Source organism: Rhinoderma darwinii, chromosome 1 (assembly GCF_050947455.1).
Source record: "Rhinoderma darwinii isolate aRhiDar2 chromosome 1, aRhiDar2.hap1, whole genome shotgun sequence".
Taxonomy (NCBI): domain Eukaryota; kingdom Metazoa; phylum Chordata; class Amphibia; order Anura; family Rhinodermatidae; genus Rhinoderma; species Rhinoderma darwinii.
The window spans coordinates 259,755,953-259,770,518 of record NC_134687.1 but is presented as its reverse complement, the minus strand read 5'-3'; the positions used below and the strand labels follow the sequence as shown (position 1 = coordinate 259,770,518).

The following is a 14,566-nucleotide window of genomic DNA, read 5'->3' as shown; positions in this document are numbered from 1 at the left end:
ATCTGTAAAGACCCATCGGCGAGTGACGTCACCTCCTGTGTAAATTTGCTGGAGGGGGATGGTCTCTTACACAATACCTCATATTGGGTGGAGACTACAGCACAGCATACCCAGTGCCATATTTACTGTTCTGGAAAGATCTGTAACCATCTACACTGAAAAAAACTCAAAATTTAGGTTACTCTCATACACATTTAATCTGGATTACTCATTGGGGTCTCTTACACATTTTTAGATCTCCTGAAACCAAATTAATTCAAAACAAACCAAAATTGTACCTGATCAGTTCCTTCACCATTCCCCCCTTTGTGGACTCTGCGAAAGTAATGTAGCAGAGTTCAAAACTACATCTCAACATAACACTAGTTTAACCCCCTGTAATGTACAACAGCGTGAAACAAAAATGACTTTTTCCTGACAAATACATTTTATCTTTACAATGATATAACTCATGTGTGAAATCAAAAACAAAACAATTGTAGTTAGTTATTCAATAAAAACAGAAAATATTATATCTGATAACATTAATTACTGCAAACCATTAAACTGTATATAAAAATAGGGAACGGTGGGGGGCACATACATTTTCAAAACCCCGTGTCTCACAGTATCTGTAGTTTTAATACTTCTGAATTAACATCAAAACACATGAAATCTGATCACATCATAACACATAAATATCGTAACTTTTATAAACAACAGCGCATGCACAAAGAGAAGAAATTTATTTAGGTTTGTAGACATTACTGATATATATATATCTAGCAGTGCATATTGTAATCCCTTTGTCCCATCAGCCCTGCAGACTGCACCCAGTCAGCCCCCCTCCTCCTCCCAAACACAGCACAGTACACTACAGGGGGAGGGAGGGGGGTCACACACTCACAGCTTCTAACAGCGTCTAGTCTCACAATCTTAACACTTTCAATGCCGGCAAAACAACATACGTATCTGCAATCATTCATCACACCATTGTATAGGAATTATCTACGTTCAAAACATCAAACACATAATTTGTAACAGTACAATCTGTCGGCCACCATCTCTATATTATGATGACGTGTTGCTTCATCAGTGAACAGCGTCCTGAACACTAGCATGGAACCTAAAAATAGAAGACATTACAAATGACAAAATTAACAAGGCGATTATTTCATACTGATTTGGTTGGGCCAGGCGTGGCCACATCAGGGGAAGGGGGGGGCAGCCTCTCCCATTGGAAACACAGTGCGCAGCTGTGAAAGGGGGGGGGGGTGGTTTCCCACCCACAATGAGGACACACTCAACATGAGGTACGGACACCATTACCGGGCGTCGGCTGGTCCTGTGTTTTCTAATACGTATAACATACAATACCTTTCTTATTCCTAACTTCCATTCACTTCACCAAATCATGAATAGGATCGGGTGATCCTGATGATTTGAATATGGACCGTAAACCATCCATTCTAACAGTCTATATTATACACGTAATTTATATAACAATCTTCGGTCTACAACTCTTGGTCTGGCAGGAAATATTATAATTTCACAGTCTGCAACACTAAGTCTCGCCGAAATAGTATAATCTCTAGTCTGCAATGTAATTTATTACATCTCGCTAGGATATAAAAAATCTTTAGACTCTCTGGCCTCACTGGAAATATTAAAATTTGCAGTCTGCAGCTCTCCGGTCGGTTATATAATCTTTTATTTAGACTCTAATTACCCAGAGGATGGTTAGTCGGGCGCGACTAAGGTCTCACAGGTTTTTTTACCTCACAGCGGAAAATATCACCTCTGTCGCCTGAGATAATCCAGGAAATCAACAAAAGGGTTCTACAGATCGCCACAAGACTGCCCACTAACACAGATAAGACGAAGATTTATAAAATCAATTCGCTTACCGTGTTATTGCGGAGGTGATCAAATTCCTTCAGTGGGCAACTTTGAGTCCTCTGTTTCACCCTGTGTTTGTCGATTTGTCCGGATTTTTATATTTCCTCGAGTGAGGCCCCACGTTCGGGCGCCAAATGTCAGGTCCGTATTTCACACCGAATAACCACCTCTGTAAATTGAAAGCTGAAGGCATGCCTGGAGAGAAGTACACCACACAGATGTTTGGTCAGGAGGAAGACTGAAAACTTTTTATTCAGAACAAAGAAACACAGAAAGAGACACATGCCTCCTCCCCAGAGATGTGGGAGTGCCCAAGCCCCCACCAGTTTCTCAGACTCACTCTTCTTGCATTCCAGGGGGCGGTGTCTTCCATAGGTGTCCGACATGAACAAAGAACTTGTTACATCAGTATATTACACAAAGAACTGAAATGTATATACATATGTGTGAGGATAATATTTTTCAAACAATATACATGGTAATGATCCCTGACACATACACTGATATTTTACACAATTGTATGCTTCCAACTTTGTGGCAAGTTTGGGGAAAACCCTTTTCTGTTCCAGCGTTACTGTGCCCCCTGTGAACTAAGAAAGGTACATAAAGACATGGCTTTACGAGTTTAGTGTGGAGGAGCCATCCTTCACAGTGTCCTGAATTCAACTCCATCAAACACCTTTGGGGTGAATTAGAATGCTGATTGCGTGCTAGTCCTTTTCCAGCATAGCCTATTAATTACTTGCGGAAATGATAGACTAGAATACGGAAATTAGATAGAGGAAGAGACCTAGACTGTCTTAAGACTACAATTCTGGTCGATCATGGTGTAATATTAACGCTCTTTAAGGCTATGTTCACACGCAAACGCAAAATACGTCTGAAATTACGGAGCTGTTTTCAGGCGAAAACCGCTCCTGAATTTCAGACATAAACCGCTCCTGAATTTCAGACATTTTTTTCAAGTACTCACGTTTTTTGCGACATTCATTACGGACGTAATTAGAGCTGTTTTTCAATGGAGTCCTTGAAAAACGGCTCCAAAAACGTCCAAAGAAGTGACATGCACTTCTTTGACGCGGGCGTCTTTTTATGCGCCGTCTTTTGAAAGCAACGCGTAAACTTACACCTCGTCTGAACAGAACATCGTCAAACCCATTGCAAGCAATGGGCAGATGTTTTCAGTCGTAATGGAGCCGTCTTTTCAGGCGTAATTTGAGGAGTAAAACGCCCGAATTACATCTGAAAATAGGCCTGGCCGGATGACCCGGACCGAACACAGTGCAGGGAGCCGGGCTCCTAGCATCATAGTGATGTACGACGCTAGGAGTCCCTGCTTCTGCGTGGAACTACAGTACGGGACAGTTGTCCTGCAGCGAGGCAGGGACTCCTAGCATCGTACATCACTATGATGCTAGGAGCCCGGCTCCCTGCACTGTGTTCGGTCCGGGTCTTCCGGCCGAAATACGTTCCGTACATTACGGACGTAACATGGTCGTGTGAACCCAGCCTAACAGTGGTAGATACTGTTTTTAGTAAAGTGAATGGCCTTTTCCATGAATTTTTAATAACCTAAGCCATTTTTTTTTTTTCTTCAAAGTGGAGGGACATGATTCTAGTGAAGATGCCTGCTCTTGTATGGAACTCATGATCTGGCGTATGAAAGAAGATGCAAAAGTAAAACGATGATGACTTCACTGGTTTCACAGCATCAAGTGAATTTGCCCACAAAAGAGAACTGCTGCCAACTTAAATTTTTCTTGTAAATGGAAGATAAAGCCTTTAAAATGTAAAACATCTTAACGTTTTATACTGGAAGTGAAGTGTTGAAACATTTGGAAATACTAGAATGAATATGTCACAGTAACAAATTAAAACATTGCAAACGTTTGTATACTAAATGTTTCTTTGCAGGTACACTTGGACTGGTTACATTTGTGTTTTACCAGTATAGATAATACAGTTGCATATTCATAAAATGAGAAAACAATATTGTTTGTAATATGCTTTCCTTAACCGAAATTGGTTCGTTCCTGCACTGTTGCCTCCCAACCGTTTATATGACTTTTGTTTACATAGTTAACATGATGTGATGTCCATGTAATGCACTTCAAGTAACTGTTACTGCCATGTGACATAACGCCACCATCAATGAAACCTCACAGAGGGCGCTCATTGCCTGCCATGGTCATTTGATCTTAAAAATAAAAATGGGCCAGGACTGCTGGGAGCAGCGGCGCAGGACTAGAGCAAAATCAATAATGTAGTAAGTATATTTCCAAGTTTTTCCAATGAAACTTTATTATTGAATTCTTTGGCAAAAAAACTTTTAGGAATGTTGTCTTCGAATGCAAAAAACAAAAGCACCGCTAAAGAAGCAGTTTTGACAAAAGTTGCCATTAGCTGCCCAGTCTTTAATTTAGCAGCAGAGTTGACTGTTGTGCTTATTTTAGTGTTATACTGGGTTTAGGAAACAAATTAAACGTGAATTGAGCAGTGTTTTTTGTTTTGGCGTGGACTTTGACCGTCGGTGGTGTGACTCCCAGTACAAAAAGATTGAGACTATCATGAGTGGACTTAGAGGCTATCATGTGTGGACAACTTATTAGAAAAGTACTGGGATAAGTCTTGGAGACGGTTCAGCTGCTGGAGTGCAAACTGAGGGATGCCCCTCTAATGACTATGCCCTAATAAGTCAAATGTGTTGTCTGGTTTAAGCAACTCCATTTCAAATATGCTGGGACATTGAACATAGACATAATTACTAAAATAAATATATAAAATGTATTATTTTCAAAGACCGCTTTAAAAATAAAAAGACCACGGTATACAAACACTCACATTGTATAAATGTGTAACTTCAATTTATTTATCAAATATTCAAAAAAGTGTGTACAATATCACAATCCGTTAAAAAGAGAAAAAAGTGGGCATGAGATGTGGCCCTACGTATGCACTGAGAATCACAGATCGCACCACCAAGAGACCGACAAACACAGTGCAGGTCAAAAGTTTGTGTAATGTCCATATAGCATACATACGGTATATGTTGAGTTAATGTCCACAGATGGTCAAAGGATATACTGAATAAGAATGTAATGTCCCAGATATGTAACTATATAAGATCACCATGCCAAAATAGTATATGATGTACTAGAAAAATGGCCAAGGTATGTGGACATGTCTATAGTTAAGTAAATCAGCTCATGGCAAAAAATGTAATCAAAGTTAATAAATAAATCAGAAGCTACAGGTTTAAGTAGAAGCGTTGTAATTTTCAGTCTCTTCCATACCACACACCGTGAAGGATGTCTAGACGTGAGTTCCCTGGAGTTTGATTAACTTTGTTGTTTCCTATTGGGTATAGTGACATTATGGGTAGACCGTAGCTGATTTATTTGTATATATGTGCGCATGTGTGTGTGAGTGATATATATATATATATATATATATATATATATATATATATGTGTGTGTGTGTGTGTGTGTGTGTGTGTATGTGTACACACCTAGAGCATTTTTCGAGTACGTCGTATACTATTTTGGCATGCTGATCTTATGTAGCCACATATTTGGCCTATTACATTTTTATACAATATATTTTATCATTTCTTGACATAACTCATATATGTATGTTATTTGGATATTGTTTTTTTTGGTATATTTTTATTTCAAGAATAACCTACAGTAAAATATAGCATTACACGACAATGCATTTATAAATCGAACACCTCAGAGGGTCAATGCTAGGAATCTTTCACCCAGACTCTAGGCCCATGAAATTGTACATAGTGACCACATTGAAGCCTTAGAACAGCAGTAAAAAAAAGTTACCAAACATTGTCATATGAGAGTAAGAACAAAATAATCTAGTCTGTAAACAGCAGCAGAGGTCAAGTAATATCACATTAGATAACATAGTGCAAGTACATATTAATAGTCAGGCAATGATGGAAGCTGAAACGGCAGCGTGTACAGCTAAGGGTAAAATGTAATTCGTAGGGCAGGACAGAGACTCACAACCTATGAGTCAGGTTTTCTCAGTCATAAAGTCCAAACACTGTTGCCAAGTTTTCAAAAAAAAAAGCTTCCCTGTTGTGATTTTTCCCAGCCGGCAAATTCTTTCATGTGAAAAAGTTGATGGAGCTCAGAGATTCACATGTCTAGAGTTGTGGGGGGGGGGGGGGGTGGGGGGCGGTGAGTCTTCATCTCTCCACTTCACAGGAATCAATTGTTTGGCCGCCAATATCATATGGGCAGCTAGGTCGGTGTGTGCTGGCCTATAGCCTGAACATGGGAGCCAAAGTAAGACACTCTGGTATAAGTTTAATGTGGGTTGAGCATATTTTATTCATGAAGCTTTCAATATATCTAGAATTTTCAGAGGACAGTACCACCAAATGTGAGAAATGGAGCCTTTGTCTCAACGTCACTTCCAGCAAGAGTCAGTGCGGGGAAGGTGTATTTTATATAAGTACTCAGGCGTCCTATACCATCTGGACAGAATTTTGTATGAGTTTTCTTATATGCGGATGCATTGTGAAAATCCATGGTAGTGGGTCAATACAAAGGATGGTTCCTCACGTGACAGGAATGTCATCTAAGAGCACATTTGCATATACCTTTGATAGAGGTTTTTGTGGGGGGAGAAGGTAGAGAGACACCACCCCTTTGTTATAAGAAACGTTGTAACTGTGGTTCTCCTATGGTAACGATAGAAGCTGAAATCTTTCCTTGGGTCCTGGAAAAGGGAGATAGACGGGCAATACCAGTGTGCAGAAGAGGAGGGCTGAATATTTGCCATATCTGGTATCGTAGCCAACCAGAGTTCACAGTAAAGAGCTGAATGGATGTGATAATGGACATAGGGCAGCGTGTTATGGGGGATATATCACAAAAAATTACATAACTGCCATTGCTAGGCAGATAGCTGAGGTCAAAACGGGATGACAGTATAAAGTGTCCTCTATGATGGCATTGTAGTATATCCATGAGGTCATAACTACTTTATAGTATCAGAAATCTGCATGAGTAGCATCTGTGTCACCGGTGTTCTTCCAAGTCTTTGGGAATTTTGGTTTCACCGCTATTTGCTTCGGAGGTTGTTTAGCGAGACAGGAATTATGTTGTCCTGGGCAACCGGAAGCCACGATGGAATGTTAATTTGTTCCAATTCCAGCATCCCTCATGCTTTAAGGTCATCTGGTGATTTGATGGCCATCTTATGCTGTGGCCAACCCAAAGGGGAACAGCCACCAAATCGGTATTTTCTTGGCACTTAGCGCTTCCGTAAGGAGTTTAAGGGCACTTCACATGGCTAGGGTGCTGGCACCTAAGTCCTGGAATAGTATTTTTGCATATTCATGAAGAATATCTCTCTGCTCCATGGCTGCTTTCAATATGGCCACCGTATCTAGATAGTTTAACAAGCCGAACACCTCAGGGAGGCTCCCTTTGTGCCGTTTTAGGCCTGAGTGTTCTGTGCACTCGTTCTACCACTACATTCTTGGCCTGCTTTTGCCCAATCAAGGAGGAAAAAAATCTTCGTTTTTGTCAGTCTCACATATGCCACATTCTCAGGTATGCCCCAAAGTTGGATATTTTTTCTCAGACTCCATTTCTCCTGATCTTCCAGCTGGAGATGGGTGGTGTTCAGATAAGTCTGGTGCGAGAGCAGCATGTTCTGCATGAGGTTGCTATGGTGCGTGATGGCTGCTTCCAGCGTGGCAACTCTTTGGCCTTTTTGATGATATTTGTCTTTGACTGCCAGCTCCTTCAGGACCGGCGACACCATGTGCTGGAGGGCTTTCTTTAGAAAGGCTCTCGATATCGGAAGAGGGACAGGTTTGCTTCCTGCATCAGGCTGCAGGACAGAGTTCTCCTAAACCGTTCTTAGTGGGAGAATATGTGGTCATATCATCTGGCATCGTTTTGCCACGGCCTGCTGGTGAAGTTAGTTTCTTCCATAGGAATTTCTCCAAATCGAATTGAAGTTCATGACTCCAAGGGTTGCCCTGCGGATCTCTGAGTCTTTCTTTAGCCAGTTTGACCTTTATATCGCAGTTTAGTTAGTAAAGTCTGTGCCTTGGTGAGAAGCTCTTGGATCACGCTTCCTTCACCTAGCGTGGCATGCTCCATTCCCTACATGAACTTTTGACCTAAACTGTGTGTTTCTTGGTCTCCTGTAGATGCGATCTGTGATTCTCCGTGCATTGTGCCTTGTCATTTTATACAGTTTGGGCGTTTTTATATTCATTGTGGTCTTTTTAATAGTAGAAGGAGCCCTTTTACTCTTGACGAGGTTTATTTTGCAGGTTGCACACTTTATTATTTTTGTTTTAAGATAGAATTTTCCATTAAGGTCAAATTCACATATGGATGAGCCCTAAGTATCCTCGACAAAAGCTGCATGTCAAGAATCTTGTTGGTTTTGTTAAATGTTTTTTTTTTTTATGTTTTTTTTTTAATGTATTTTTTGTTCCAATTTTAAAAAAGTGTTCCTGAAAATGTTCCTTGAACTATTTCTATAGGCAATCTATCTACATTGCACACACAATTTTTTTTAGAATTTTGTTTTATTATAAATGTTGCTGTTTTTACTAATTGAACTTCATGGAGTAAATAGAAAAAAGCCATTCCCTTCAATATGTTGTCAATAAATGTCACAAAAATACTACAAAATGCCATAATATAAATGGAAGTACATATTTTTCCATCTACTTACATGAAACGTAACCACTAACCTAAACCAACAACAAAACGGCAAGTGAAAAACACTACAAAAATTTGCTATTTTTCCAGCTTTCTGGTGCCCAATTGCTTTTCAATACCTTTTTGCCTATACAATCTGATACTATCAGAACTGATTAGATAGTCAGTGTCTAGGAGCATGCCCTATTGACAAGAGGGATGGTAACACCCATTTCTCCATTTTACAAGGTAAAACAGAAACGGCACATTGCAGAGTTTTAAGAAAATATGCTCCTGAATTGTTATTTCATGGGTAATGCAAATATTTACTAAAGCTGTCAGTTCCCCTTTAACAGAAACAAGACAGTTTTTTTGAGTAGGGTTTTGTTTTTTAAGTGTATATGTGTGTTATAGATTTGTCGGCATATTGAGCGTTGTGACTCTAACTAAAATATTGACCTGTAAAATGTGTTTGCTTTTAAGTGTGCCACAATATGTTTCTTTTTGCGGTTTTCCCAGATTGAGTTTTGTCCTATAAATGACTTGCATATTTTCTTAATTACCTGACCCTCCTGGATTTTCCCTTATAAGGCAGGGTTCACACGACCGATTTTCAGACGTATTGGAGGCGTTTTACGCCTCGAAATACGTCTGAAAACAAGCCTCGAATACGTCGGCAAACATCTGCCCATTCATTTCAATGGGTTTGCCGTCATACTGTGCCGACGTCCTGTGATTTTACGCGTCGCTGTCAAAAGACGGCGCGTAAAATGACAGCCTCGTCAAAGAAGTGCAGGACACTTTTTGGGACGTAATTGGAGCCGTTTTTCATTGAATCCAATGACGAACAGCTCCAAATTACGTCCGTAATTGACGCCTCGCAAAACGCGAGTACCAGCAATTACGTCTGAAATGCAGGAGCTGTTTTCTCCTGAAAACAGCTCCGTAATTTCAGCCGTAATTGACGTTATCGTGTGCACATACCCAAAAGTCTGTATGGATGAGCTGCATCCTATTTAGGCTGTTATATGGGCATAAGCAAGTAAACCGCTTCATAAAACCGTGTACACCATTTATTTAGTCACTTGCGTTGCAAAAAAAATAAACAAACATGGTATAAAGTGGACCTGTCCCCTCTCCTCACATGTATATTTCAGTAAATACTTGTATTCCCAATAAAATAATTTAGCTAAATATTTTTTTTCGAATTCTGCGTTGTGCCATTCTTCTAGTATTCCTTCTAGAAATATATAATTGAATTGGCAAAGGGGTGTGTCCCTACACAGTCCCACTCTGTCAGTACTGATTGGACATTGTCTATGTAGGTACACCCCCCGCCCCAACTGGGAGCACCTTGTTTTGACTTGTTTGTTTTTTTTTATAAATTTCTAGGAGGAATAAAAGGGGAATGGCACAACAGAGTTTTAAGAAAAGATGCTCCAGAATTGTGATTTAATGGGGAATACCATCATGAACTAAAACAGACATGTCAGGAGAGATGACAGGACCCCTTTATAGCTTAGTTACAAAACTACATTTCCTGTTTAGGGGCTTTAACTGTTTTTTCATAATCTGTGATTTTGTTCTTTAATTGGGTACAATTGATTTGCAATATTTACTTTTTCACACAACATAGACGAACCCCAGAATTTCATAGAAGAAAATGTAATCCGTTTTTTGAAAGTATTCCAAACCAAACATTACTTTACATAAGCTACTTACTACATTTTAGGCTATGGTTACATCACAAATATATGCCATGTAAAGGCTTTCTATAGTGCACAAATTGAGGTTTACCTTATAAAGTACAAAATAGAGATATTTTTCTTTTTAATGTAACATTTACTCTTCCCTTTCGACACCGTATACTATTCATATGACACAGTGAAAACCAGTTAGGAGCAGACTATTTTAAACAATTGCTGAAAGTGTAAGTGCCTCCTAATTAAATACATGAAATGTAACCGAATTGAGCCATAGGCTCCATTGCCTAAATAATTTGCTACTACTGGTATCCCTTAACTCTGCAATCCTGAATGTTAAAATCCTCATTAAGATGTTGGTCATATTTGTTAGAAAAAGTACATTTTCTTTTTATCTAGATTTTCAGAAAATAAGGCATATGAATAATCCCGTTAAATATCTCTAAAAGTGAAACATACTTCAATTTGGAGTGGTTACTCCTGTTTACACATTCCATTATATATGCACATCTAACTCCACTACTTATTTGGTGACTGCTAGCACTAGTTCATGTAGTTAGAGTAAAGTTTCTGCAGACTGCTGTATGGAAAGCACAGTGAAATATTTAAGGCAGGTTACGGTAACTTATCGCAACTTTGACATTTTATTTTATAAAGATTCTGTAAGCTGCTTTATTGTATATAGCTTTTTGGAATAAAAGTATACAGTGGGTATGTTTTATAAATTTATTTACAACTTATTTTGTGGTTAATGTAACACAACAGCAATTGTTTTTTTTACAGTGAGTTTTTGATTTGGAACCTATTGTATAGAATAAAACTATTATGCAATAATTTAATACTGCTCGCCATGGATTTTTTTTTATTTATTTCACTTGATTGTCTTGCTGTTGGATAAGCTTCAACCCATCCTGATAAAATTATCTACACATACCAATACATATTGTAACCTTCCCATCATTGGTAGCTGTATGTAGTCAATTTGGAGAATGTGAAAAGGACCAGTTGTTGATGGAAGATGTGAAGGACGAGCTTTCAATGCACCTCCTGCATTCTGTTGAAGGCAGGTGAGGTAAGACGCACTCTTCTTTACCGCAACGGCAGTGAAAACCGGAGCACACCAGTAAGCAAAAACCAAGTTTCGCATTGCAGTATTACCTCAATGGGTTAAAACATGGGATGCCTCAGCTAATGCCGACTGCAATGATTTTAGTACTGGCCTACTTTCACTATCACGCCAGAGACCATCGGTGTTCTACGTGCATCTTTTGTCCTTCGATCTGGTCTTTTCCTGTTGAGAACAACTGTTTTGCATAGTTATAAGTTTCTGAAAGTCTGGTAAATTTGTCACCATATCTATATTTACTGTCCTTTCATGTGTCAAATTTTTACTTGCTGCTTGCTTTGCTGCTACATCAGCTCGCTGATTTCCCTTTGTCACTGGGCCACGCCCTGTAGTGTGTGCTTGGCACTTTATAATTTCTACTTCTTTAGGTAGTTGTATATAGTTTCGAGCAGCATTGTGGTTTCCTGTGCATAACTCACAGATGACCCATTTGCAGTGACAAAGTTTCTCATCTTTCAAATTCTTAACATATACACAGACTCAAGTTATGCTTTTGGAGTCGCACATGATTTTGGATATTCTTTTTGTCTGCTATTTGATGTTGTGGGGTTCGTTAGGTTAATGCACGATCAACAGAGCCAGTGAAGACAGGGCAACTCTAACAGGATTTATTTTATCCAATTCTGACAGACCTTCCACGAAGGGACAGCACACAGTTCACAAAATCAGGTAATCACAGGAAACTCTGCAGAGCGCTGGCCTCAGCTCTCATTAAAGTCTACATCCAGGAAATCTCCATTGTCCCCAGGACAAGCCCTTATATACCTCTCAGGGGGGGGGGAGCATCTTGACAGTTTCTAGTCACCATAATCTGTTATAATATTGACTTTAGTTTGTATTTCTACTATCTCTGTGTGAGTTGTGGTCTTTTGTACTATTATGTGTATTGCCCATCTATTGTCTGCCACAGCCAGGATGAGAACACAGTGGGGGAGATAATTGGATCGGCTTGGTTTGCTGGTCTGCACGCTAGCTGAGTGATGGTGGTATCTCCTGTGGAGACTGGACAATGAGGACACTTTATGGCTCAATCTGATTGTCCATATGCTGGAGACACATGACCTGTGGTACCTGATTACAGAATCCATTCCTCTCTAATGAGGGCTTACAATAAACCACACATTGCACCATCACACCCTCTTCCTTCATATAATAAGTGAGCTGGCCCCCTCACTCATAAGCCACTTCTTGCAGCTCAATATGAACAGTCCACAGGCTGTAAAGAAAGTCCAATGCACAGCTATATCCGGGTCAAAGAGCAATGTTTTTTTTTTTCAAAATTGTTTTTATTAACATTTTCCAATAAGGGGTACAAAAAGTAGAAAGGGGAGGATGGGGGCTGAGAAATATACAAGGCATTGAGAAAGATCAAATAATGGGATAAAACAATAAATAAAAAAGAGAAAAAAAATAAATATATAAAATAAAAGAGAAGTAAACAAAAATAAGGGGGGGGAGGGGAACAAAAACATAACAGTCATAACCGTTACTATTAAGCTCATTATATCCATAATTCCAATAAGTCAGGTGAGGGGATCTACATATTAAACAAATGCAGGCTCTCCCCTCCTCGTCGGGTTTTCAACCCCAGTGTGACGATAGCATGGGCATGGAACCAGCCAAATACCCTGTGCCAGTCTCACCGATATGTTATCCAAAAGCTTTCACCGAGAAGTGAGATCGCCATTAAGCAGATCAGAGGCGTGACCCCCACAGGCATCATAAGAATCCGAATCCCCGACAACTCATCAACTCGTAGTGAACACACGTTACATTATAGGTGCGTCCCCCATAAGTAGCTGTTCGTTAAACCATATAGTGGAGTCAAAGCAGTGTTTTATTTTCATTTGCACGTTCCGCCATCTAATCCATCTTCATCAGATAGGAAAGCTTGTCAAGAAGCATTTTGAGCGGCGGGGCCTGATCATGAAGCCAGGTTTGTAGGATAGCCTTTACCCCCGCTGCCGCCACGTAGTGCAATAGTCTGTGCGCCCCGGGGGAACAGTGGTGAGTATCAGGGTCCAGGTACCCAAAGATTGCCCATAACGCTGTGTTAGGAACAACGTTTGTGAGGTGTTCAGAGGTGAATGATTGTATTCTGGACCAGAAAGTTTGGATATTTGGGCAGGACCATAGGCAGTGATAGAGGTTAGCCTCAGGTGTGTGGCATTTGAAGCAATGCGAGGTGGGATAGACGCCTATTTTGTGCCCTATATGCGGTGTTAGGTATGACCTATGGGAGACTTTCAATCTCATCTCCAGGAAACGAGCCGAAGGGAGAAATTTATGTGCCTGTGTCAGGGCCGCTAAAATGGTTGTGTAGGTGAGCGTGTGGTCATCTGTTTGCCATTTGGTTAGGAGGGTTTGGGTTTGAGAATAATCTAAAGGAACGTGGATAAATTGATAATTACGAGTGATTTGACCCCTGAGGTAGTTTTGTTTTGAAAAATGATGTCGCAGGCATGGGTTCCATTCTTGGTCAGGTAGCGGTGGTAGTATCTTTGTTAAGTAACTTTTGACTTGCATATAGCTAAAGAGATCAATCTGGTGATTCGGAAACTTAGAACATATCTCCGTAAAGGAAAACATCCTACGCTCTTCTATGTTCACAAATTGCCCCACAGAAGTGAGCCCCAGCCTGTACCATCTGTGGAAGACGGCAGCAGGGTTACCACTCTGAAAGTCAGGGTTACATACCAAGGGCATATGAAGAGATAGCAGAGGAGAAAGATGAAAGAGAGATCTTATCTTCTGCCATGCCTTCCATGTAGTAAATAGTAAGGGGTTGGCCCTCGTTTCCCTCGTCAAGCTCCCATAAGGAAGATGCAAGAGTCCTGATAAAGCGTTCCCCATGAACAATGCCGAGTCTAGAGGTGAGGAGGTGTATACAGAGGTGTTGTGGATCCAGTCAGAGATATACCTATATAGAGCTGCCAAATTGTAGTGCTTAATATTGGGGAAGTTGATACCCCCGTTACCCCTGGGCTGCTGCAGGATGATATAGGCTATTCTGGATCTTTTCCCGCCCCAGATAAAGGTTCTATAGAGATAGTTGATTCTGCGCTCGTCTTTGGGTGTGAGGTAAATTGGGAGAGCGTGAAAGAGGTACAGGAGGCGTGGGAATTCTGTCATTTTGAGTAGATTAGCCCTGCCCAGGTAAGAGAGTATA

At 40.2% G+C, this 14,566-nt stretch overlaps 1 protein-coding gene across 1 annotated transcript in view; it reads left to right on the top strand.

The window, feature by feature from the left end:
- REXO1 (RNA exonuclease 1 homolog) overlaps window positions 1-11,108 on the top strand; it is a 296,453-nt gene extending 285,345 nt beyond the window's left edge. Inside the window, exon 16 of the mRNA XM_075863701.1 lies at window positions 3,479-11,108. Within this exon, the coding sequence (XP_075719816.1) occupies window positions 3,479-3,567 (89 nt within the window). The 3' untranslated portion in view covers window positions 3,568-11,108. The remainder of the gene's footprint in view (window positions 1-3,478) is intronic.
- Window positions 11,109-14,566: the final 3,458 nt, after the last annotated feature.